The sequence below is a fragment of the Micromys minutus genome (assembly GCF_963924665.1).
Source record: "Micromys minutus genome assembly, chromosome: 4".
NCBI lineage: Eukaryota > Metazoa > Chordata > Mammalia > Rodentia > Muridae > Micromys > Micromys minutus.
In genome coordinates, this window is record NC_137973.1 from 76,631,733 (window position 1) to 76,658,239 (window position 26,507).

Sequence of the window (26,507 nt, forward strand, 5' to 3'; positions counted from 1 at the left end):
GCTCCCTCAGCCTCCTGGTTCTATCTGGACCCATACAGAACTACATTTCCCAGGCTCAATGGGGCGGGGTTCAGGATCAGGTGTGGCTGAGAAGATGAATGGAAATCTGCAACTGATGGAAATGAGGGGACGTGGAGGGATCTCCAGAATGAGACAGACACCAGGGATAAGAGAGGAATCAATGGAGGTGACCTTAGCTGTGACTCACTCGCTCACTGCAATGGGGATATGGAACCTGAAGAGGCCACCTCCTGTAGCCAGGCACGAACTTCAGCAAAGGGACATCAACGCCAACCCACCCATATAACTTTCAACCCAAAGTCTATACTGTCTACAAGAAATGGAGGCATGGGGAGGGAGCAGAGACTGAGGGAATGGACAAACAAAAACCAGCTCAGCTTGAGACCCACCCCATGGGCAAGCATTGTTCCCTGACGCTATTAATGATGCTCTGTTATGCTTGCAGACAGGAGCATGCTGTCCTCTGAGAGGCTCCATCCAGCTTCTAACTCAGACAGAAACAGACACCCACAGCCAAACAGTGGATTGAACTTGGGGAAGAAATGGAGGAAGGATCATTGGCCCTGAAGGGGATAGGAACTCCATAGGAAGACCAACAGAGTCAACTAACCTGGACTCTTGGGGCTCTCAGAGTCTGAACCACCAACCAACAAACCTAGACCTCCCTGCTCATATGTAGCCGATGTGCAACTTGGTCTTCATGTGGGTCCTGAACAGTTTTGGGAATGCAGGCTGTCCCAAAAGCTATTGTCTGTATGTGCGGTATGTTTGTCTGGCCTCAGGGGGAGAGGAAACCTTGAAGAGACTAGATGTGCCAGAGTAATAGGGACTGGGGTGGGGGGAACCTGCTCAGAGAAGGGGAAGGGGTGATAAAGGAAGGATTGTGCGATCTACCTGCCATCCCCTTGACCGTGTCTCCAGCACCCTACAAGTTCTTTCCTTAGAATTCTCCCTCCCTCTTTTGATAACTCACATCCTAAGAGATTATTCAAGGCCTAAGCCAAGTTCACCGGCCTCAGAGCAGCTTTCTTCCCCTCCTGCTGGGCACAGTGAGAGCTCATCCCTCGGTCTGCCTTCCTGGCTTTGTTATGGACCCTTCTTGTATGCTTATCAAAGAGCATTGCGTATCTTTTTTTTTTTTCCTGGTGAGATTTGAGCTCTTCAAGGTCAAAGATCATCTTCTGCTATTTGCGTTGCTCTGAAGTATGTGGTGTTGTGCCTGGAGAGACTCTGATAAATATGCATAAGGAAAATGAACTTATAGATGCGTTAGCTTCAATAAAGTCCATTTTCCTAAGAACAGCCTTTCACTGCTGAAGCATGAAGGCACGCAAACTATCATTTACTGGATTGTGGTGGTTTTTTTCTTGCTGTTTTCCAGTGGTACACACATTCTAATGTTTCCTGACAACTCCTCAGAGCAGACAGAAGGCACACTTATCAAATTTCAGATGGCAGAGACCAGAAGCAATAAATAATGTACAAGATGACAGAATCAAACTCAGACATGTTGGAATGAAGCAGATGACACTAAATACGGATGAACTACAAAACTAGGTTTGCAAAAACACAAGCTCTGCAGTCCCAGCTTGGAAAACACGAACAACACCTATTTGTGGGGAAACTCACCAGCTTGGATCATACACTAGGCTAACACCAGCCACGAGTCACACACAAGGCCCTGTCTACAGTTTGGCTGAGGGCCTTGAGTGATATAAAAATGCTGAGGCTCCAGAGAGGCACAGACATAGGTAGTGTCTAGGTGATGTCTGGTTGGAGGCAGGCACAACCTTAGTGTTGAATAAAGTTCATAGAAGCAAAGGGCCGAAGAGAAACAAAGCCTTCTGTTTTAACTTGCGTTAGCTAGACACATGGGTGAACTTTTACCTTTGAAACACCAGTGGGACTCTTTCATCTAAAAACTACTGTGTGATTTATTTATTTATTTATTTATTTATTTTGATAGTAAGATGGTGCTACTAGGGTTGGCTTGACGCTGCAGTGCTCTGATTTAGAAGAACCTAGATGGCCTTAGAGGCCTTGCTTCTAATGATTAATCAGAGTTGTCCTTTACTGAAGCCCTTATTTTAGAATCAGGAAGATACTATATCAACTGTAAACTCAAATCATCTGTCCTAGGGTTTTACTGCTGTGAACAGACACCATGACCAAGGCAACTCTTATAAGGACAACATTTAATCGGGGCTGGGTTACAGGTTCAAAGGTTCATTCCAGTATCATCAAGGTGGGAGTATGGCAGCATCCAGGCAGGCATGGTGCAGGAGGAGCTGAGAGTTCTACATCTTGCTCTGAAGGCCACTAGGAGAAGACTAGCTTCCAGGCAGCTAGGACGAGGATCTTAAAGCCCATTCCACAGTGACATACTTCATCCAATAAGGCCACACCCCAAATAGTACCACTCTCTGGGCCAATCATATTCAAACTACTGCATCATCCTTAGGGTATGGGAGAAAAAGAACACCCCATCCACTGTGGGCTCAGCTGGAACAACCACTATAGGATGGTATAGACAAACCTGTTCCTGGAAACCCAGACTTTCTAAAAGCTAGGATCAGAGTTCTAGCAAGATGGCAGGGGCATAGGCCTCGGCACCAGAGAACTGGAGAAATGAATGCAGGATTGACAGAGCCTAGTACCAGTCACAGGTGCATCTGCCACCGGTACACCTGTCACCGGTATACCTGTCACCAGTGCACCTGTCACCGGTGCTACTACTTAGACACTTGGATTTCAGGTGAAGCAATACATTATTCAGTGATCAAAATAATCTTAAATTAGTCGTATGTTACAGAACATGGGGGAGAAGGCTCTTGTCTTACGTAACCTCAGGGGTGCGGGCTGGATTTTGAAGATGGTCCCCTTGAGAAAAACATACCCCCTCTGGATTAAACTGCCATCCTGTCTGTCAGTCTGACACAGGAACAATCATCTCTTGTCTAGGTGTCTTAGAATGGATGTGGCCAAGTTGGTTTTCATGAAAAGGAAGAACATGAGAATGTTAAAAGGACTGTGAAAACAAACCAGACGCTGCTTTCTGCGGGGTCGGGAGGGACTGCAGAGAGAAGAGCACTGCCTTCAAACATGCCAGTGCTGGCTGCTGAAAGAATACCAGCCCTCTCATCAGGAGGCAGAGCTGAGACCAAGGGCATTCAAGTTCAAACGGAAGAGCTTCTTAAGCATGATAGATCCTCAAACATGGGATATACCTGGTCTTGTTAAACAGAGCTTAAAATATATAAGCAAAAGATTGATGTAGATACTGGATGCCTTGGCTAGATTTTAAAACATTAGACAAAAAAAAAAAAAAAAATCAAATGAGAGGATATCTAAGGTCACATTCAAATCATATGTGTTTGCATCAATACAAAGACATGTATATGTATAGCCACACACACACATATATGTATATGGCTTACCCAAGACAAGAGCTTCTTCTGTATCCACTACTGGCCTAGAATACATTGTGTAGACCAGGCTAGCCTCAAGACTCCCTCTGCCTCCCTAGTACTTGGGCTGCAGATACAAGCCACCACACTTCATTCAATGATTTCAGGGGTGTAGCCTGAAATTTGGAGATGGTCCCCCTGAGAAGATCAAACCCCCTGGATTATTTAAACTGTGATGTGTGAAAGGGGGGAAAGTACAGGCTTGGTATTACTATCAAACAAAGGACAGATTCTTGGGAGGCAAAGAAAAGGGAAGGTCAACAAATACCAGGATTTCCGAATGCTGTGTGCACAAAGGAAGGGCGAGTCTGGAAGGAAGCTGGGATCTCCTTCCCAAGGTCAAGGAACTGAATTGTCCCCCTGTGCATAGTTCTATTGTAAGAACAAAACGCTAGCTCCGGACTTCTGGCAGATCTGTAGACTAGGAGGGAACAAACGCAATGGAATCCAGTTTTCTTCTGAGCTGATTGCTTTGGGGAAAGTATTCTAGCGTCAGTCTTTGTTTGTTACCTGAGCTGTAGGGCTAAAGCTCTGTGAGTCCCCATGGGCTAAGCTCTGGCACCAGTCCCCAAAAGAAGAGTGACTGTTGGAGAACAGCAGAGAAAGATTTAATCAATGTGGCTTCATAAAGGGATTCAGAGATTCCCAAGTCCACATTTGGAGTCTTGACAAGAACCTTAGCTAGAGGAAGTGCTGGGGGAGGGGCGAGAGCTTTGTCCCATGCGGTTGTTCTGGTGAGATATAGCCAGGTTGTTGTTATTGCAGTCTTCCTTGTTTAAGGTAGTTGTGGGGACTGGATGAGGCAGTTGATCCCTCTTGGAGAGGGTGCTGTAAGCTCATCAGGGGTGAAATGTCGCCCACGCTCTGCTACAAACATGGGTTTATTATAACAGTGACTTTGAAGTGCATCTTGGAAAGCCTGGAATAGGACATTGTTAAAGTCCACACTACCCTCCCTTGGGTTGTCTCTGTGCCTTCAGCCTTGTATGGGGATGGAATAGGCTAGGTATGTTGGTATCCTGGTTTCTAGATGCACACTCCTTTATTGAGTGGCAAGACTAGTGCAATTAAATAGATGTAGGAGAAAAACAAGAGGCTTTTCTCCCACTTTTAATTGCCTTGTGGGCTTAAAGTATCACTGGTGTTTGTTTTTGTTTTCCGGAAAAAGAGGTTTCTAGATACTTATTGTATCTGTGTGTCTGTCTCTTGGGTTACTCTTTCTCCTGGGTGGGAAGAAATGCATTCTTTGTACAATACTGAGTTTCACGTGGGTCAGTTTGGAGAAAGTCGAGGCACTATGGGTGAAGACAGGCTGCCATGCTGGGAACCCAGGTTCCACGTGCTGGGTGATGAGGGAGGAAGGAGGGAAAGTTTATCCATAAACAATCGCCCTTCACCTGTTCCCCTAACCATTAAAGTCCTCTCCAGTAGGTCCAGAAAAGCGCTGCGGGATTTCAAGGTCCTCATGGGGGACCATGTGAGGCGTGCACCTGCGGCGGGACACACACACCTAGACCCATGGAGGGAGTCACTGCTGACAAGTCCCTGGCCTCCGCATCCGGACTGACCCAGGCCGGCCTGCGGTAGATGCGGGGAGCGCAGGAGTAGGCGCGCGAGCGCTGGGCCGGCGCCCGGAGCTCTGGGCATGCTCAGTGGCGCGGGCAGGGCTCCGGGCGCGAGCCAGGCTCCCGCAGCAGCACATTCATCGGCTGCCAAGAGGAGCCGCCGGGCGCTCGCAGGCTCGCAGGCTCGCAGGCTCGCAGGCTTGGGTGCGCGCTGCTCTCGGGAGGACCGGGCCACCGAGCCGAACCCCGCCGCCGCCTCTCAGCGAGAGCCATGGCCGGCCTCGGCCACCCCTCCGCCTTCGGCCGGGCCACCCACGCCGTGGTGCGGGCTCCGCCCGAGTCCCTGTGCCGCCACGCGCTGAGGCGCTCCCAGGGCGAGGAGGTGGATTTCGCTCGCGCCGAGCGCCAGCACCAGCTCTACGTGGGCGTGCTGGGCAGCAAGCTGGGGCTGCAGGTGGTGCAGCTGCCGGCCGACGAGAGCCTGCCCGACTGCGTGTTCGTGGAGGACGTGGCCGTGGTGTGCGAGGAGACCGCCCTCATCACCCGCCCCGGGGCGCCCAGCCGCAGGAAGGAGGTAACGGGCCAGCCCCCCCTCCCCCGCAGGCGACGCGAGGGGCGCGGTCGGGGGGCCGGTGGACGCGCGTGGAACCGACCCCACCGGCTCAGTTCCTAACTTCCCACTGAGGGACTCTGGCTGGCGTGTCTGGGTGTGGGAGATCCGAGCCAGATAACTTCATTGTTCACACCTCCTGGCTGTCGGGGAGCCTTCGAGTGGATCTCGGTTGGAGTGTGGTGACAGGGACTCGGGCAGGTGGCTGGGCTGCCAGCTTTTCTGTCTTGCAAATTACACAGTGCTGAGGACAAGGCTACTCTGTTTCTTTGCCAATGGGGACGGAGAAGGATCCTCCAGAAGGGCAGGTGGAGGCTGGGGAGTAGTGGGGGGGTCCCCCAAGTCCCTCAGGGGATTCCTTTGGGGCACCTCTGACAGAGTAGGCCAGGTGACATCAGGCAGAGTCTGTGCCCAGCGACCTGAGGAGTCCAAGTTACTTTTCAGTGGTGGCGAGTGAGTCTTGAAGAACGCGTCTGGCAAACAAATGTGTTCAGTGTTTTGTTAGTGAGCTGTGTTTAAATGTGTGTGTGTGTGTGTGTGTGTGTGTGTGTGTGTGTGAATGGGCCAGGTTTGAAAAGCTGTACTTGCTGCAGGGGTGTTGGGCGTGTGTTTTATTAGCAGTGGTCGCTTTTTGCAAGTTCTGTAATTTTAATCTCTGTCTCTCTGTGTCTCTGTCTCTCTGTCTCCCCCCACACCTCTCTGTCTCTGCCACCACCACCCCCCCCCCCCCGCAATTAAAGCGGCCTTTTGTTTCCTTCAAGGGGTACGGGAGAGATCCTACACATTATCGTATCTTGTAGAAATTGCTGTAACTGCTTTAAAAATAATGTAGGTTAGTGGGAGAGAGACACAGACACACGAGATTAGATTTTTAAAATGCCATCTGGTCTGGGATTTTTCTAACCGCCAGGGAAGAGCCCAGCCTCAAGATTCCCCCTCACTCTTGGCATCCAGCAGTTTGACAAGATGCAGGTGGTTTCTCTCCTATCTGGAGAGATGTTGTTTCTTTTTTTTTCCTGTCACATTGGAAGTCGTTCCTTGGGCTTATGATTTAAATGTGTTTATTCCACACTTGCTCTGCTTGCCTGGTGAAACCCTAGTGTCTGAGTGCAATCGAAGTCCACCTATCTGTCATTTAGGTGGCTCTTCTTCCACAGTCACAGGCGTCGTTCTCTTAGCCTGTCCACTTTCCCTTTGTCACCTTCCCAGATTGGCCCTGTGCAAGTGGCTCCCGCTCTGCTCTAACCTAATATGAGTGCAGCCGTGGTAGACAGCTTCTGGTGCATTCTCAGCCTATGGAACTGCGATACTTAAGAGGGTAAAACAGACACCAAAACTCTCAAAAAGGCACTTATCTGATGATACTCTCTCGACCCTCACCATCTGTGTTCGGTCTGTCTCACTTCTGTGAGGTTCATTTCTGTGGAACACAAATAATACCTTGTTTGTGTAATTAACTTCCCAAGTTCGATTTTTTTCCAATACAAGAGCTGGCAGTGATCTTTCTCCTGGTGAGATTTTAATATTTAAAATGTCAGAATCTGACTCCACTCTGCTGACAGCTCAGTGGCCCATACTTGCCAAAGGTCACACAGGACTCTTGTGTTTTCTTTTTCTGTGTAGGGCATCGAACTCAGGACCTTGCCCATAGTAGGTAAGCATTCTTTCTACTACTGGGCTACAGCGTCTGTTTCCCAGAGTGAAGTCTGTCGATCCTCATGCTTTGGGCTTCATCTTAACCTGTTCTGTGGCAGTGCTGTGACCTCTCTCTACTCCTGCACTAGGTGCCCACCTCCAAGAAGAAGGAGATGGCAGTCATGGTTGGGTGGGATGCTTCTGGCGAACAAGGTTTAGCAGGGTGGTGCTCACTAATATCTCCCACAGTGCACTTTGTCACCTTCCCAGGGGTTGATGCCCAATGAATGGATACATGGGTGAGTGAGATAAAAAAAATATTGAACTTCATGTATTGATACTTACTGAATGTATGAAATACTGAACAGACAAGCTGATAGTATTTCAGTTAGTGATGCTGGATGGATGGATAGATGGATGGATGGATGGATGGATGGATGAATGGATGGATGGGGGGGGTGGATGGGTGAGTGGGTGGATGGATGGATGGATGGATGGATGGATGGGGGTGGACGGGTGAGTGGGTGGATGGATGGATGGATGGATGGATGGGTGGGTGGTTAGGTGGGTGGGTGGATGGGTGGATGCATGGGTGGATGGATGGGTGGATGCATGGGTGGATGGATGGGTGGGTGGGTAGATAGGTGAGTGGTTAGGTGGGTGGGTGGATGGATGGGTGGGTGGGTGGGTGGATGGGTGAGTGGTTAGGTGGGTGGGTGGATGGATGGGTGGATGGATGGGGGGTGGATGGGTGAGTGGGTGGATGGATGGATGGATGGATGGGGGGTGGATGGGTGAGTGGGTGGATGGATGGATGGATGGGGGGTGGATGGGTGAGTGGGTGGATGGATGGATGGATGGATGGGGGGTGGATGGGTGAGTGGGTGGATGGATGGATGGATGGATGGGTGGGTGGTTAGGTGGGTGGGTGGATGGGTGGATGCATGGGTGGATGCATGGGTGGATGGATGGGTGGGTGGGTAGATAGGTGAGTGGTTAGGTGGGTGGGTGGATGGATGGGTGGGTGGATGGATGGGTGGGTGGGTGGGTGGATGGGTGGGTGAGTGGTTAGGTGGGTGGGTGGATGGATGGGTGGGTGAGTGGTTAGGTGGGTGGGTGGATGGATGGGTGGGTGAGTGGTTAGGTGGGTGGGTGGATGGATGGGTGGGTGAGTGGTTAGGTGGGTGGGTGGATGGATGGATGGGTGAGTGGTTAGGTGGGTGGGTGGATGGATGGGTGGGTGAGTGGTTAGGTGGGTGGGTGGATGGATGGGTGGGTGAGTGGTTAGGTGGGTGGGTGGATGGATGGGTGGGTGAGTGGTTAGGTGGGTGGGTGGATGGATGGATGGGTGGGTGAGTGGTTAGGTGGGTGGGTGGATGGATGGGTGGGTGAGTGGTTAGGTGGGTGGGTGAGTGGTTAGGTAGGTGGGTGGATGGAGAACTGATGAGCTTCAGGCGTAGATGATTATTGAATGAATGAGTGAATCCATTAGTAAGTCCAAGAAGTGGTAAACAGACAGGGGGATGGTGACTCATCTTTAGGGTCCTTTTTGGATCAAAATGCTCTGTGTGTGTGTGTGTGTGTGTGTGTGTGAGAGAGAGAGAGAGAGAGAGAGAGAGAGAGAGAACCTACAGCAATTGTTTTAAAAAAATCTCATCATTGATATTCCCGTCCTTGGTCTCTCTACATTTCTACACTAAAGCCAAGGTCAACTCAAATTTGATTCTCCTCTAAACAAAGTTCCTAGAGGGCCACAGCTGTGCTGGGCTCTGCTGTGCTGGGCTCTGCCTGCCTTTCCAGCTTTAGCTTTGCTTCTGCGTCTCTTCCCCAAAGCACCCCCAACACTTGGCTCAGATTCTGTTCTTTCATTCACAGAGCCTCCTTTCTGTAAGAACTGTTTTCCTTTATCTGGAACATACCTTCTCCTCCTCCTCTTCCTCCTCCTCCTCCCCCTCCTCCTCCTCTTCCCTCTCTTTGTCCTCCCCCTTCTCCTCCCTCCTTTTCCTCTTCACTATGCCTAGCTGTCCTTGGCCTGCTCTCACCATTAATACCATTTTAGCTAACATTTATTGGATGCTTTCCACTTGGCCACAAACTGCCAGGTCTGTGTCCTGCATTTCATCAAAGTTCATTCAACAGTATCATTATTGATGAAACAGTCAGAGAGAGCAGGTTGCCCAGGGTTACAGGGTAGCTTCAATGAAACCAGGGTCAGAACTCCGGTGTGTAGGATTCCAAAGCTCTGGTCCCACTGTCTATGATATCAGACATCACCTTTCCCGGCCTGAACCATTTTTCCTAATAAATGCTCTCTGCTTCCCACCCCACCCAACCCCCCAATCCTGGCCCTTCTGATTTTTTTTTTTTTATCATACCCTCCCCTTTACTTACTGTCTTAGGAACTGGAATCTTGTCTACACTTTGTTTCCAATACCTAATATGCGAGACACACACAGAAAATATTTTGTAGGACAAATGTTACCATGATTTAGCCAATACCCTTTCTCTTCCCTTAAGAGGGGTTTGGATTTTGTTTTGAGATAGGGTCTCAGGCTGTAGTTCCAGCTGGCCTAAGCTTGCTAAGTAGCCCAGGCTATATTCCCACTCAGCAGCCCTCCTATCAGCTTTCCGAATGCTGCAATTCCAGGCATGATCCATCACACCCAGTTCTAATGATAGAGTTGGTATTTTGCAAGCATTCCAAGTTGGTGGGGTTGCAAGCATCTCACTGTGAGCATGGGTGGTTTATAACTTTAGTCCTCTCTTCGTCCCAGAATCTTCCTGCCGTTTATCACTGCTTTGTTTTTAATAAGAAGCCTTGAGAAAGTATTTCTTAATCAAAGCATTGTGCTGTATTTAATGACTTTTCTTCCTTAGAAGAAAGAACTGAGACCCAAATTTAAGATAGCTTTTCTGAGAAAATACAGGGTTATTAATACAGGTCAGTTGGGTTTCCAACGATTCCTGGAACTTAGAATCTGTGTGTGGGAGCTGCAGATTTAGTGAAGACACCTGTGCATGTGGAAAGTCAGCAGACCATGTTCATTGACACGTCTGTGTCTTCTCAAGTTGGGATATTTTAATAGGTTTAATATTTACGAAACAAATCAAATTGGAGAAGCTGACCGTGTTTCAAATGAATCCAGTGTACTTTTAAAGGGAAAAGTCAACTCTTGAATGTCAAAGTCCTATAAACAAAGTATCTAAAAGCCAACGTAGGACTGAGGGATGTTTTAATGATTAAATGTTTTGTGGAGATAATGGTTGCACAAGTTCAGGGTGTACCAGGGTGTGTGTGTGTGTGTGTGTGTGTGTGTGTGTGTGTGTGTGTGTGTTCCTTTCTCTCACTCTTACAACTACTGAACTGTTTTCTTCACTTTCTTCTCAGAAGGGTCTTAGCACCTAAATAATGATTAACTGACAAAGTTTATTTAAACGAAATTGTGAAATGTATCCTCTGGCCTTTCCTCCTGCTAAGAAGAGCAAGTTTATCCTTTCCCAGGACGGTGGGATAATTCTGTCTAGGAGAAGACCACACCAGTCTCTTCCTGCAGACTGCTTATGGCTTTCATTATTATTTCTTGATCATTTTCAGTTTTATGAAGAAGACAGGCTAAGCTTAAGGAAATAAACCCCAAGTGACGAGGACATGGGAAAGTAAATGAGAGGACAGAACAATCCAGAACACCTCCTCACCAAGGTTTAAGCACATTATGGAAGAGGGGCAGAAAGACCATGGGAGCCATAGGTTGGGAAGAACTGAACAAAGCAGTGTTTCCCTAACATAAAAGAACCATTGCATGTGTGAACTTACAGCAGCCGTGGCTGCCTGGATAGGACCAAGATAGTCAACATCCTAGAACAACCTGGGAAGTGTTTCCTACCCCTCACTGACAGCTACTTTCTAATTGTTGATGGCTTCAAGGGGAGGGAGAGAGAGCCCTCCTTGAAGGTATGACTCCTGGTAGGTTGCTCACAGTCCAGAGGATGGTCCACACCTAGGAGTGGACAACACATACTGGAGATAATGGGTTACTGAATCACAAATGGAGGGGACATGAAGCGAGGGGTTAGGGAGCTGGTGATGGGTCTGGGAGGAGGTAAGTGGGGGAATTGGAGGGAAATATTGTAAAGATGCATTGTATGAAATTCTCAAGAAATTAGAAAAACATTTTACAAGAATGTGCCTTTAAGTTGACAATCCCTTATATAAGGACACGTAGACATCAGGGCCTATACGTTTTTGCCCTGAGTTCCTTATGTTGCTCCAGAGGCAATGTGAACACCAAACTTCTGCTGAACAGTAGCAGGTAACCAAGGCCAAATACTCGAACGGATGGAGCCTGAAAGATGGGACTGTTGCCACTCGTTAGAAGTCACAGAAATCTAGATTTGAGTAGCTAAGTTAAGTAATGTGTCCAGAGTCACAGACAGCTTACGAGTTCCAGAAATGGAGTTTCCTGAAAAGGCAAGGGTTATTGGTTGCTTAAAGTGGCTGTTGCTGTTGTCTGACCCCCACAGAACATTCAACAGACACAGCATGACTTCATGGGTTTCACTTTACCCGTTAGTAGTAATGTAGGACCTTAAAACTAAATAGTTCATTTTCTTCCTATCTCTCATAAAGGAGAGCAGTTTGTTTTCATCTTCGTTCAAAGGTAATAACGTCCAGAAATGTGACCTGACCCTGTGCTGGTTCTGACACTACAGAGGTGGCTCAACAGTTAAGAGCACTTGTTGCTCTTGCAGAAAACTTAAGTTCAGTTCCCAGCGCTCACGTGATGGCTCACTCCTGGGATCAGACACCATGTTCTGACTCCAGCAGTAGGCGTGCACATGTGCTTATAGTCACATATGGGCAAAACATGCACATTAAAAATGAGCCTATATGAACTTTTTAATATGAGGATCTTTGTCGAAAGAGATTCCTTCCCTTGAGAAAACCTGTGGGCATTGGAGCCAACCCTGCCTGCCTTGAATCCTGACTGCTGTGTCCTCAGCAAACACTTTACCTCTCATGAGCCCTTGTCTCTCATTTGTAGAATAAGACAACACAGCCTACCTCACAAGGGTTGTTGTGGGGATGGTTTCTGAAATACAGCTACCATGTTTTTTGGCTTGCTTCTTGCCCAGGATAGACCTGTGACCTCAGTCAGGTTGTGGAATAACAAGACTGAGGTTGGCAGAACATTCTTGTCAAGTCTTCATGTGTCTTGGGACACAGTTACTTTAGTAGAGGGACATGGTACAATGTGTATGACTCATGGGCTTCTTCCCCCAGGCCACCAGGTACAGGAAGCTGGCCTGGAGCTGGCCTGGAGAAGCTAAGTCTGCTGTGGATTAATATCTGTAAGCTACCTGGGCTGCATTTCATACCCATGTAGGGTTGTGTAGAGTTGCATGCTTCTAGAGCCAAGCAGCTACAGGGGACTGGATCTGACAGGCTGTATGAGCTCAGCGCTGGGAGAAGTTCTGGATTGGACACTCATGGTATTTCCCAAGGCTCTTGGGGTCGCCTCCATACAATGGGCTGAATTCAATTGGTGGCCAACAAGTTCCTGTCTTATTTAAGGGGTTTGATGAGACTGGGCCCTGCAGGACAGCTATTAAAGCATTTGAGTTGTGGGGGGCAGGGATTGAGTCTATAATGACAACTGTCATGTACAGGAACCTCCTAAGTTGTCTCGCAGAGTGTGCTCAGAACTGTTGTAGGGGTAGAGACACATGTCTTCAAATTTCTGTGCGACTTGAGATGAGGATGCTACCCCTGACCATATTTAGAAATCCTACTGGCTGTCACTGATAGGAAGGGGCCACACTGGAGGGCTCTCACCAGCAAACCATCACCCCAGCCAGTTAGAATGACTGCTTGTTTTCAGGTTTCTTTTCAGCTTTTCTTAGGCTTGGCAGGAACACTAAGAAATTGGTATGTTTCAGAGACAGAGTTGTGCCCAGTGATGTAACCTCTTCCTGCACAGTCGGCCTCAAAGGCTTTGAAAATGAAGAACAAAACAAAGAGAGGAGACTGACTTTCATTAGAGACCATTAGCTGAAAACAAGCTTCCAACCACGACTCTAGACCCTTCAGAGGAGAAGGCAGGGTTGGGTCCCTCTCAGCTTACATGTGCCGGGCCATTACTTTTTCATGCATTTGGAGTCTTATTAAGCTCAAATTTATTTCCCATTAGTTTTATTATAGTCACGGTAGGAATCTCTCTATTATTATGTGAACCATGACTACAGAAAAATCTAATTAAGATTTGGGGAGGAAATGTTTGTCTTCAACTACCTTCTGCCGTAATCGGCTATAATTTGGAGTTGTACTTAGTTTTTATTTTTCCAGTTGTTCGAGTATGTGTGCACATGTGCATGCATGTGAGAAAGCAAGTGAGTAAGAGAGAATGCTCTCAAGTGTGAGGACACTGTGTGGGGTGCAAATGCATGTGTGTCCAAGCACATAGAGGCTCAAGGTTTTTATTCAGAATCATCTTCAGTCATACTTCCATTGCTCACTGGGGAGGGGTCTCAGCAGAATCAGAGCTCACATATGTGGCTCATCTCTCTCCAGCTTGCTCAGAGGATCTCCTGTCTCTGTTCACTGAGGCTACAGTTTACAGATGAGCTGCTGCCCACCCAGCATTTGTGTGAGTTCTGGGGATCTAAACTCAGGTCCTCACATTTCCTGGGCAAGTGCTTTATCCACAGAGTCGTCTCCCCAACCCTCACAGACGCTTATTTAAAGATGTGTATTGGTTGGCCTTCATCTTGTGATCCAGTAAGAACTCTGTAATACTACAGAAGATTTCGTGAATCTTCCGAATGGAGATCTATGTATTCAGCAAGCATTCGTTCTTCTTTACCAAAAAGCAATCACAGAGATAAAATAGCTTAAGGTGTAATGAGAGAGTAGCTTATCAATATCTTACATATCTCAGTGCTTTATTTACCCCAGGTTGTCTTTAAATAAGTATTTACCATGACTGAATCCCCTAGTGTTCCCTGAAGATGCTCAGCTTTTGGCATTAGCCCCCGTTGCCTTCTTCAAACTTGATGTCAGGTATTAAATCAGTCCTCAGACTTCCAGAAGCAGGCACTTTCTAACCAAACCAGTGAGAGGAATCCTAATGCTTGAGCAAAAAATCCTAATGTTATTCTCATTTACTTTGTCACTGTCAAATAATTTAATAATGTCCACCATCTTCCTGAAGCTGAGTGCTGAAGGAACAGCAGCATCCCACAGAGAGACATAAATCACCAGGCTTTAGACTTCCTGTCTACCCAGATCACTCAAGCAAGACCAGCCAAGGAACCCCTACAGCAGAGCGTAAGGCTGAGGAATGAAGGGGACAGGTTTGATTTGCTGACAGGTCCTTGTGGTGGGCCCTTTACACCGAAAGTCAAATGGGGTTTTTCTGCTCAATGGGTTTATGCTGAATATACGCAAATAGATAACCTTTGTCCTCATTAAAATTCTTTTGCTTTAGTTTTTTTGTTGTTGTTTTTCTTGTATTGCTTAATAAGGGGCGAGGCCATTGAGTCAGTTCTGTTTGTGTATTCAGCAAGCACTTGCAGCGTGTGCCAGAGCCAGTGTTTAATGTTGGGGAGATGACTTAGTCACTGTCTCCCCCTCCCCACCCCCTGAAAGAGCAGGGAAGGGACTGTAATAGACTCTGTGACAGAAACAGTAGGTGCTGGGGTGTGCCCAGAGCGTCTGGCCCAGCCTAGGTCTCTCAGATGAGCAGTTGTCATGTTAAGAACTAACCAGAGAGGTAGAAAAGCCTTTTCAGATGTGTGAAGCACAGAGACAGGAGGGGTTTGTGTTGGGAAAGATGCAGGATGGAGAAAAGCCACCCCTGCCAGGAGCTCTGTGCTCTTGAGATTTCAGGTGCTGGATCTGAAGGTGACTGTGGTCCATAGCTCCAGTTCTGATTTCGGTGCTGGCTGGATTTGGCTGTCTAGCACACAGACCTGTTTCTAAGTATATTCCCCTCTCTTATCCAGATGCTCTGTAGTGGCCTGGCTCTCCTAAGATTCTTTAGTAGCACACCTCAGGAAATCTGGAATCTACAGTGCAATGGACTCAAGCCCACCTCAGGACTGAGATTCAGCTTGCCAGTTGCTAAGCACTAGCAATGAGCTCTGGTTTGGGGCCTAGGCGTTATCAGTGTATTCATTGCTGTTCAGTCATTTCCCTCTTTGGCCCACAACTATTTCTTCTAGTACGTATCAAGCAAACCTGATCCCTGTACTGTACACAATATTACTCATGCCTACTGTATACAACACTGCCCCTGCCTGCTGTATGCCACATTACCCATGCCGATGACAGGTAAGAAAAATATCCATTTCTGTTCGGTATGAAAATTCGTTTTTATTTGCAAATCTCTCGGCAGCACTCTGCATCGAACCTCACACTAAGGTAACCACACGGAGTGTGCGTCTGCGATCTTGCACTGGGATTTGTACGCACTTAGGCAAGCGATGTGATGGGGAGAGCACAACTGCCCGGGAGGATGCTGGCTTTGATGCCTGACATGATTGCTTTGAACTGGAAGATTCTGTCCTTTTCCTTTCGAAACCCAGCCTGCCATGGGGTGGGGAGTGCAAGGAGAACGGGATTGAGAGATTGGAGAGACAGATGCGGAACTGGTGATGGCTAACATCCATAAAGGGACGAGACTGGATGAATAAATAAAAGTCCTATTCAGACCAACACATTATACTTGTTTCAGTCAATTAACCTGGAGTATAAACTCGCGCCTTGCTAATGATAATCCATTATGAGATAGAGCTGACTTTGCTAAGTCTGTTTCAAAAGCTCAGTTTACTCAGCACATCTGATGGGTAGTTTTCCCCCCGGAGAAGAGGCTGAGCTAGCCTATGCCCCTGGTCCGTGTCATTGGCTCCCACGATCCTCTTTACACAAAGAAGTTTGCCAGTTGTGTTTCGTTCTAACCATGAGAGCAATGGTCAGAAGCGTGTGGGAGAGCGTTCAGAGACAAGGAAGGGGCTTCTGGGTGCTTGCTTTGTGGCAGGCTTCATGGTTTGCCCAGGTCATTGTGGTAAACTCTCATTCCATTCTTACTTCTAGACTTCTGGTGCTGTCTCCAAAATTTTAACTCTTGACTTCTGAGACTATGATGAAGGTGTCTTTCTAAGCAGCCATGTAAAGTAGGGGAGATGTCTTTTTGAATATTCCCTTCCTGTAGTTAGCTGTGCACACAGAAAGATTGTTCTTAGGATAGTAATAATTACCAAAATCTCAGATTTTGCATGTATGTCAAATCATGTGTGATCTCGCCGGGGTTGGGTTGACTCCTTGGTTTTCCTTGCTGTTAGAACCCGCCTCTCCACCAAACTGGCCTTAAGCTCTTCAATCCACAGCGGCTGCATAGCTGTGACTGGTGAATAAGGAGGAAGGAGGAGGGTAGATGCTGGTGCTAAACCTAGAAATCATTAGCCCGAGATTATTGTTTAAAAAGCTGAAATTGGCAAATTTCATGGCACAGCTGTAAAATAGTAACAGAAGGCAAACATATCCATTTTCTGCCCTTAATTTTTTTGATTCAGGAGAAAAACTAATATGGCTTCAATTTGACTGTGGGGCATGTCTCTGGCTATTTACATTTTAATCCCATTTTCTATTAGATTTATGTGAGAAATTCAAACCTAAGACTTGTTCTAAAGCGCCCACACTTTTCTTGCTCTTTGCTCTTGATGCCGTATCTTTGAAGACACTCAGGGTCAAGAGTCCGTTTCTTTGTGTTGTGCATGTATGGGGTACCCGTGGAGGGCAGGGGACCCGCGGGAGTCAGTCCTTGCTTTCTACCGTGTGGATTCTGAGGACAGAATGTGGGTTGTCAATCTTGGTGGCAAGCATCGTTGCCCACCGAGCTGTCTCACACCCAATTTTGTCTTTTCCTAATTTCCTTCCTGCTGTCGTCCTTCAGAATCCTCTGAGGCCCTGGTGTGTTCCAGCTCCCTTTCCCTGAAAATACAGTGTTGAGAAATAGAGGATTCTGAGTACAAGATGTCACACACTCTTCACATCCCTGTCACTCCCACACTAAACCTCTACAGCTTTCGGCCTCTCGTCTCCGACTCTTTCCAAATATACAACCAGTTCTGAAGGGAGCACTTTGGAGACGAGGCTTTCTGTACTGTGTGCCCCCTTTTCTCAGATAGCTCTTCTGTACCGGCTGGTAGGTCATGAGATCTGTCTGTGGGTCTTGACTAGGTCTTCATTTTTACAGAAACAGAATTACTTTTTTAAAGTCAGGATATTATTGCAACGTGGGAAAGAAGTTATTTCCTGGAACTTGGCTCATTTGTTTTGGTGTGCACACTAACTTAGTAAATGAAATCTATTTCTTATTCTGATTCACAGAGAACACAAGGAGGTAGAAAGTACCAATTCCATCCTTAGTTAGAAATGGATTCTCTGCCTTCTTGGGTGACATTTAAAACACTTAAGGGAAGGTTACACTGAGTGTGCTGGGTGAAGTGTGACTTTTATCTGAGCTGGCATTCTTGCACATTGTTTTATAGTAGACTCAGCAGCAACAGTCCACCTTGATCACCAGGAGGCAGCCCACCTTCCAGCACAGTCCATGTGGAGGTTGTAACCTTTCCTGATACCAGCATGCCCCAGAATCCAGTATTATCTTAGAATGGGCATGGATATCCAGAGTGTATTTTTCACTTCAGGAAACTGCAGCATTCGTGTCCAAACACAGGGTTGCCACAGCGTCACTATAATGTTTATGTCATTCTGAGAACACTTAACAGAGGCCTAGAGGTGACTTTGAACAATCACTCATTTCCCAATTTTTCCTACAGATTCTTTCAGTACTACAGAAATCCAGCCTTTGTGTAGGAATGGCCATAGAAAGTTTAGGGGTTTTCCCCCAAACAGCCAGGTCAACATTTGTTGGTAGTGGTGTTGTTAAGGATGAAGTACAGGGTAGTATATATGAGTGTTTAGAGATGAGCCCCTGTTGCAAATGGGAAGCTGGAGTTAGTTCCTGGCTTCCGTTGGCTACCTGTTTCCACGAGTGTTGTCGTATGTCCTCACACATGCAATGTTGTTCTTTTGAAGACTTGGGTAAGGTTAACAATGGAGAAAACTGTGGTGATGACTGAAGACATTGTGTGTCTGTCAGGAAAGGGGCTTGGGGTTGTGTGACCTGGAGCTCAAAGAAAAAAATGTGTGTGGTCCCGTTGCTAGGTCCATGCATGTGTTTTCCTCTGTTCACAGAGCCTTGGCTGTTTGCATGTGTGTGGAGTGTTACCGTTGTTTACTCTGGATACCACATAAGTTTCTCATTGAGAGAGAGAGAGGTAATGAGGATTTAATTTAACGCATTGTCTTGACAGTAAATGTGGAAAATGTACAAGAAAATGCTTAGAGGATTTCTTGAGTCCCATTTCTTTTTAGATATGGTGCCAAAGCCAGGAGAGATTTTGATAAAATGAGCTGCTTTTTCACAAGCTCCGCTTAACGCCTTCATGTGGATGCCATGCTTTCTTTGTCCTTTTCTGAAACTATCCACAAAGGAGATTGCACACGCCGCTCCGAGGGCTCCCTTATTCTCCCTTACCTCTTGCAGAACTTCCTAGAACACTGTGGATTGGTCCTTATACTATGAGTCTAGGTGGTTATGTTCAAATGATAAAGCATCACTTCATAAGGGGATTATTGAGCCCCTTGAGTAGGTCATGTCAGTATTTTTGTCTGTTAGCCATTGAGCTTGGGTATTGTGAGATATGACAGAGTGTGTGTTCCTGCTGATCACAATATAGCCAGGAATGGTTGAATGTCAGCTCTGTTTCATTTGTAGATGGACGAACACGTATGTTCCCTTGTATGCCGTAGATCACACAGTAAAGTGTATCTCTCCCTATGATTGGTAAAGAGGTTTGAAGTGTATTTATATAGACCGAGATAAAACTTAAACATTATCATTTTAGTCTTCGTTGTCAATCTTCCCTGTTTTCAATAATGAAATTTTAGCACAGGTCAAAGAGTAGGTGAGTAGGTGTAAGCTTGGTGTCAGGGTAGTGGGCCTTTATGACCAAGAAGGAAGATCAAATCAATTATATCTGTGTGTCAAAGTGTAAGAGACAGAACAAGAAGAGTAAGCTCCCAGCAGACAGCCATGGGCTCTTCCCAGTGACCAGGCAGGTTCACAAGGCAAGATTTGCTCACACAGCACTATAGGGTTAGAAGTGATCACTTAGAAGTAATTTGTTCATTTGTTAATCAAGTGAGGGTAATATTATAGCTGGGATTTCAGGCATTTGCCACCATGCTTGTCTTTTTATGTGGGTGCTGGAGACCAGACTCAGATTGTTCCCAACCTCTTGTTAAACGACATGTTCTAAGGGCTAACACTGACCATTGTGGGTTTCAGAATTCCTGCCTATAAACTAGGGAAGTCTGAATGAAGACCTGAACGTCAACATAGTCTGTAAGGATCGTGGCTGTGGGTGTTAGAGTCAACATAGTCTGTAAGGACCGTGGCTGTGGGTGTTAGAGCATGGCTACCTTTGAACATTAAACTCAGCATCTGCATCCTGATACCCCAGGGCATTCGGAGATGGACCTTCAGCTCCATGGTTCTCTCTGTAAATCTAGAGCCAGTGCAGAGCTGCCTGAGGTGGCCCTATACTCTTTGGGTGCAGTTCTGAGTATAGACTCTTCCCAGGTTAAGGGACATTGAGCAAATGGGAAGACGTGCAGGTTAGGAGAGAGGCAGAAAATGAATGATGTTCTGTTATGTACCATGTTAGCGGTACTCAGAGCTAGGAACACTCCAAGCGTGACTTCAGGCTCTGTGTGCTGTGCACCCCTCTATCTTGTCTCACCAGTGCAGTAACCCCAACTCACTCCATTTGCTCCCATTATCTTCTTGAACAAGAGAACAATCAGTGTCTTAAGATCAAATGGCTGGTTATGAGTTGCTAATGCATCAGCTTGTTATATTATAACAAAGCACTTGAGTATCTGCGGCTTATAAGGTGGAGGTGGCTCACAATTCCATTGGACGGGTGGTCTAAATGTCACGGTGCCAGGAGGCATGTGAGGGCACCCTGCCAGTGGGGAATGAGCTCTTTGCCAACCAGAGGCTCAAGTATAAGAAAACAAAAGGAGGGAAGACTGTAAAAACCAAGGCAGGATGCCAGGAGCATACCAGCTTCCTCTCACTGCAAAATGCTGCTCTCTTGTTAACTAACTCAGGCTAATCTCCCACGTGGTGGTCTCAATACATCCACAAGAGTAGTTGGGATCCCTCCCTTCTCACACTGGGACCAAGCTTCCAGACCAGGGACTTTTAAAGGTTACATTCAAACCAGAGTCAAACCATAGCAATCCCAAGGCTGTGATGGAAAGCCAGTATTTCTCCACCAAAGCCAGGGCATTTGGTAACTCTGCCAGAGAGCAGGCATGCACACTCAGCCCATTGTTGGGAGATTAGAACTCTTAAGACATTATTGATTGATATCACTATTGTAACCATAAGCTCAAAGCCCCCAAGAGTCAGCTGACCAAAGTTAGTGAAGACACAGAGATACGGTCTTCTCCTGCTGAACACATTGCTTCCGGCCAGCAGCGACCCATCTCTGTTCCTCATTCACATGGCTAACCCTAACCCTTCCACACTCAGAGAAGCACAGACGGCTGTCGTCTCTGCCCTTGCTTAGTATTTGCTGGCAGAGATCTAGTCCAAATAGTTAGGCAGCTTGTGGAGAGTCTTGACCTTAACTTGTAAGTACAGAAGAGGGTGGTGGAAACCAGTTTGAACAGGAATGTTGCGAATCTTCTCTGCTCCAGGAAGGAGGCTGCCCTCTTGGGGTTAACTCCACCTTCACCCCCACACTAGCTCTTGCTCAGCTTTCCCATAGACATTCCGGGGGAATTCTCTGAAAAGTACATGGAAGTTGAGACACAGATTGTCATTGTTGTGAAATACTCGTTACCCTATCTCCATGGCTTACTTGGTGTCAAAGACCCTGGCCATTGGCGGAAGCAGTGGTAAGCCACAGTGTGTGTAAACAGCCCCTGGCCTCATTTCTGTACACCCGAGTCTCGGCTGAGAGACTTCAGCACCACATAGGCTGAGACCTTGTCCCTGTGTGTGATAGACGCCAGGCAGGGTTATATGCCAGGATTGGAGTCCCAGCTTCCCTAACCCCATGACCAAATCCTTTCATGTCTGTTGAGGCTTGGGTAAGCCCTTGGCTCCTGATTCTTCTCTCTTTACTCCTGCTATGGGCAGTGTTCCCTATGCTCAAAATTGGTGGGTCCCATGCCCCGCTGCTTCTGTTTATACAATCCTGCTTGAACACGGATTCATATCACTCTCCCTGCTGGAGGACACTATAGTCCTGCCTCAAAGTAACCCCGTAGGTACTTATCTCTGACCACCTCTCACAACGACCTCCTCCTCCTCCTCCTCCTCCTCCTTCTCCTCCTTCTTCCTCCTCCTCTTCTTTTTTCTCTTCTTCCTTCTCCACCTTCTCTTCCTCCTCCTCCTCCTCCTTCCCCACCTCTCCTTCTTTCTCTCTTCACATATACACACTTTTTTTTCATTCACTCTCATCCCTATACCATTTGAACCCCTAAGGGCCTCCTACTTGTGTCTAATACGACCATGCTTCCTGAAGATTAAGCCCCACAGTGTGAACTTCCCCCAGAACATGGTGCTCTCCTGTGCTTGCATACAACTCTTGAATTTGCAGACCACCCCCCCCAGCACAACCTACCTTGTCCCAGTGAGATGTTTCATCCACAAAAAGAAGCACCAATACCGTGTCCTCATGTTCAGCACCATTGTGTGTCAGCCCACCAATCCATTCTTCTTAGCCTTCTTCTTAGTAGAGGAAATATAAGGTCTCTTGGCCACTAGGTCAGCTGGCTAGCCTGGTCATTTCTGCTGTTTGGCCTACCATGAAGTGACCATTACTCATTCCATATGCTCAAACTGTCAACTGGTGTCATTAACCGCGCTTAGATTTACTTCTATCCTCTGCTGGTTTCCTGTCTGGATTTCTAATACAAAACTCAAAGATTGACCCTCATAAAGTCGTAGAATCCCTGGGACTTGTAGCCAATGCTTTTCTGGTACCATGTTCTGCCAGCCCTCTTCATGTGTCTGCAGGTGAATACACTAGGCTGAACAGCAGCCTGCCTTATGCTAGGTACACCTGCCAGTCTGTATCCTGTGTGAGAGTTTCTAATGCCAGTCTCTACCGTAACTCTTCTCCTTTGCCCAGAGTTGCAGCCATGCCTAGGCACTGGCCTTGAGCTTGTGAGCCAGACTACTGACTGACTCAGACCCAGCACGGGCATGGTATTAGATTTAACCTCTCAGGACGGTTAGAGTCAAGGGACAACTAAGACATAGACCCTGTTTTTCCTTCTGTCTCCCAGCTCTTGTGATGGCTCTCAGTGAAATGTCACCACCCTGACCAGGGTTAATCAAGGAACTTGGATCTCTCATTAAAGTGGCTTCAGTGCAATTTAGCAAAGTGGCATTTGCTGATGGAAAGGCAATTTTACCGTGTTCAATTAAGCAGATTAAAATATGAACATCTCAGTTGTCAAAACTGTTATTGTAGATTTCTTGTGCTCTACTTTTTTTTTTTTTTATTTTTTGAAAAAGAAAAATCGCTCACATTGTTGCAATTCCATATAGGGAGGAATAGAACAAAGGGAGTGATGCAGCCCTGCAGCAGAAAGGGCAGCTGGGTCACGGCTGTCCTGGGCCATAGTGGGAGCGTGGGGCAGCTCTGGGCCGGACATTCCTTCGAACGTCACTGATGTGGAATGTCCCTTCGGGTCGTTTGGACAGAATGCAGTCCGTAGAAGCATTCCTGTAAACACAGGTGGGCAGTGTGCGGGGACAGGCATATGTCCCTGACTTCTACCCTGGTCTCAGAACTTCTCACTCTTAGCAGGAATCCCTGCTGCTCTGTCTTCAAGAGCAGGGTTGATTGAGAGACTTAAAGAATGTGCTTGGGGTGATCAAACCACAGGTTTGGGTTGATGCACCAGGGTTGCACCCTAAAATAACAGGCTGGCCCGGCTGAGTGAATAATGAGGTTGCAGCTCCCGCTCGTAACTGGTGGGTATTTACTGCCGAAGACAACCGTCTGAGATCTCCACAGCCTCCTCAGGATGGCGGAAGTACAGACGGACACAGGATCACAGCCACCTTCTCTGGCTCCGGGTTTTAAAACGGGAAAGTGGATTTGCCAAGAAGAAAGCGGTCCAGCATTTGCATTGAGGAAACTCAGAGAGCAAAAGCCACTGTAACATTTTGCATAATTCAGACTGACTAAACCTGCAGTTCTTGGTAACTGGATTCCTGGTAACTCAATTTGAATCTTTGGCAAGTCTTAGGGTGGAAGGGATTAGCCCCCAGGGTAGGGTTAGCAGTCATATTAGCGGCTAGTGATTTTATATTCTGGTCAGACCTCCCCTTCACCCCCACCCTTAGAATGCAAACAACAGAGAACTGTCCTCACCCACTGAAGAAAGAGCGACAATTAGACTTGCCCTAAAGTTGAAACCACAAAATCCTTAGAACCATGGTGTCTGACCTCCCCCACTCTCCTACTGGGGATCTCTATCGTCCCTCTGCCCATTATCTATAACTTAAGCTGATAATAACTTGTGGCCAACCCAAGTCTCATGGGCCTAGATTAATTTGTTGAACCAAGCAACCGCATGAAACCATTGGTAGCTGGGCAGACTGTAAGTACACCAGGTTTAGGATAGTTCCCCAGTCTAGGTTCTATCAGATTAGTTTCAGGATTCAAAGGTCAAATTGGTTTTCTTAGAATGGCGAGTCTGCACACAGACACGGTTTTGTATATAAACAGACAGTGCCTCATGTATTTCTGGCCTCCTCCTGCTGTGGGAATCCAAACACCCAAGAGTTGAGTAAGACAAAGAACTCTGAATGAGGTGACCACAATATCACCGTCTTTCTTGAGACTCAATGATGAGGTGCTTCCTCTTCCTCCTGCTAAAAAGGTGGCCTGCCCCAGGGATGAAAGGTCATCATCTAAGAGCTACTACACTAGAAAGGAAAGGGACAAAGGGAAGGCAGAAGGAGAAAGGAGAGGGACGGCTAAAAGAAATCCTGACAGTATCTACTCAGAAACGTGGTAAGACTAGCTCTGCGGGTCATGGGGGGGGGGGGGGGACAGGGAGGAGAAAACGGGGAGGAAAGGATCTGAGGTACTGAGCTGAGGAAGGTGTCACCATCCTACCTTGGTCATGTACTGCCAGAGTGTCATACCAAAGATGGGCTTAGCTCCCTGGGCTGGGTTGATGCTTAACTCTCTCCCTTTCCTGAAAGCACGCACTTAGTCATGGTAACGAGCAATCACAGAGGCAGGACAGCTCAGCAAGTGTCTCAACGTCTGACCAGCGCCGTTGGAGGCGTACCGGGAAATGAGTGTAGGGGTGTTCCAGATGTCTTTATTGGCTTGTGTTACTTCGTGGTTGCGTTCTAAAAATGGTAGGCGTGGCAGATGGCATTTAGCTCTGGGGTAAATTCATCTGGCTTTAAAATGTAATGTCATCTTCTCACTCGCGCCGTGGGGTGCACAGATGGACCTCTTTATTCTTCTGTGTATCATAACCAACTCTTCTAATTTGATGCAGATGAGCTGGCATGCAGGGATACATAGATGTCAAGGCTCCTAAATACCTGGTCCAGAGCTAACTCTGCACAAATCACCCATCCACCTCCCCTTCCCCACCTCCTTTTCCTGCATCTTCATCTTCTCCTTCTCCTCTCTTCTCTACCCTCTCCTTTCCCCACTAGCCTGCCCCCTGTCTCCCTTCCTTTCATTTTGCCAAGGACTGAACACAGAGTCTGACCCTATACCTGTGTAGGCAGGCATTCCCCATGGGGTCCTATCCCTCCCGTACTCTTCTTCCTTGACGTCGACATAATATTTTTAGTGTCAAACAGAGTGACTCACACCACTAGTTCCAGCACTTGTGAGATGGGGGCATAAGGACCAGGGATTCAAGAGCATCATCCCCCAATGCATAGCAAGTTTGAGATCAGCCAGAGGTAGGTGAGCGCCCTCGATACTAATAATGATCTAAAATAATAATAACAGCAGTGATGATTATTTTTGCTTAATTCCTGGATCCATCCTACGGAACACAGTTCAGATGTCTGTCATGTTCATAGACATGTGTCTCATACACTACTTCATCGTAGTGTCCCCTGATGATGATCTGCCTTCATCCTCTGTCAACTTTCTTCCCACAGCACCTGTGACCTTTGGCACACAGCCCGTGCTTAGTGCATTCTGGGTGAATCAGTAGACTGCCTTCAGTACAGTTCCGAGGTCCCTTTCTTCTCTAGGCCCACCCTGGTGGCTGCTGCACAGATGACACCTTTGCAAGGGTAGGAGGAAAGAAGATTTGACTTGAGGACCCCTGAGCCTCTCTTTGTTCTTGGGTAGCTTCAGCCACAGCCCTGCTGAGCCATAGTTGTCTCATCTGTAGGTAGGACAGTGGTTCTTGTGAAATTTGAGGGTGGGAGAGCTGCCACATCCGAAGGCAGTTTATAAGCAAAATATCACCCAGGGCAGCCATGTGGAACTTCAGAAAGTAATCCTCTTTAGGTGTTATTGGGAACAAACCTCTCTTCCTGTGAACCCTGCTCTACAGCAAATGTCACAAAGTAAATGTCACAAAGTTGAAAGCTGTTTGACGGGGATGGAGATACTGGTCAAGTACCAGTCGTGTATGTCATTAAAGTAATAAAGCATTCCCAGGGAATAAAGCCAGCTGGGAAGAAAGCAGCAGCTATGGTGCTCTCTCTCTCTCTCTCTCTCTCTCCTCTCTCTCTCTCTCTCTCTCTCTCTCTCTCTCTCCCTCTCTCTCTCTCTCTCTCTCTCTCTCTCTCTCTCTCTCTCTCTCTCTCCTTTGTGTGTGTGTGCACATGCACACACACAGGAGGTACGTGTGAACAGCAGAGACTCCTCTGCCTTATGAAGGGTCCACAGCCCCTCTACCTATGAACCCTACAGAATGTGTCTCCTTTTGTAATGTTCTCATTCTTCCTGGGTACGAGGATTAAGTTTGAGCTCAGAGAGGGAGCCGTAGAACTCCAGGTGAGTGTTGCTTTTCTCCTGAGTACGAGTTTTCCTTCTCCTTGTGTTGGCTGCCATCGC

General features: G+C 47.3%; 1 protein-coding gene across 1 annotated transcript in view; it reads left to right on the top strand.

Moving 5' to 3' along the window:
- Window positions 1-5,290: 5,290 nt before the first annotated feature.
- Window positions 5,291-26,507, top strand: part of DDAH1 (dimethylarginine dimethylaminohydrolase 1) — a 121,328-nt gene continuing 100,111 nt past the window's right edge. Inside the window, exon 1 of the mRNA XM_080916332.1 lies at window positions 5,291-5,627. Coding sequence (XP_080772458.1) covers window positions 5,325-5,627 — 303 coding nt within the window. The 5' untranslated portion in view covers window positions 5,291-5,324. The remainder of the gene's footprint in view (window positions 5,628-26,507) is intronic.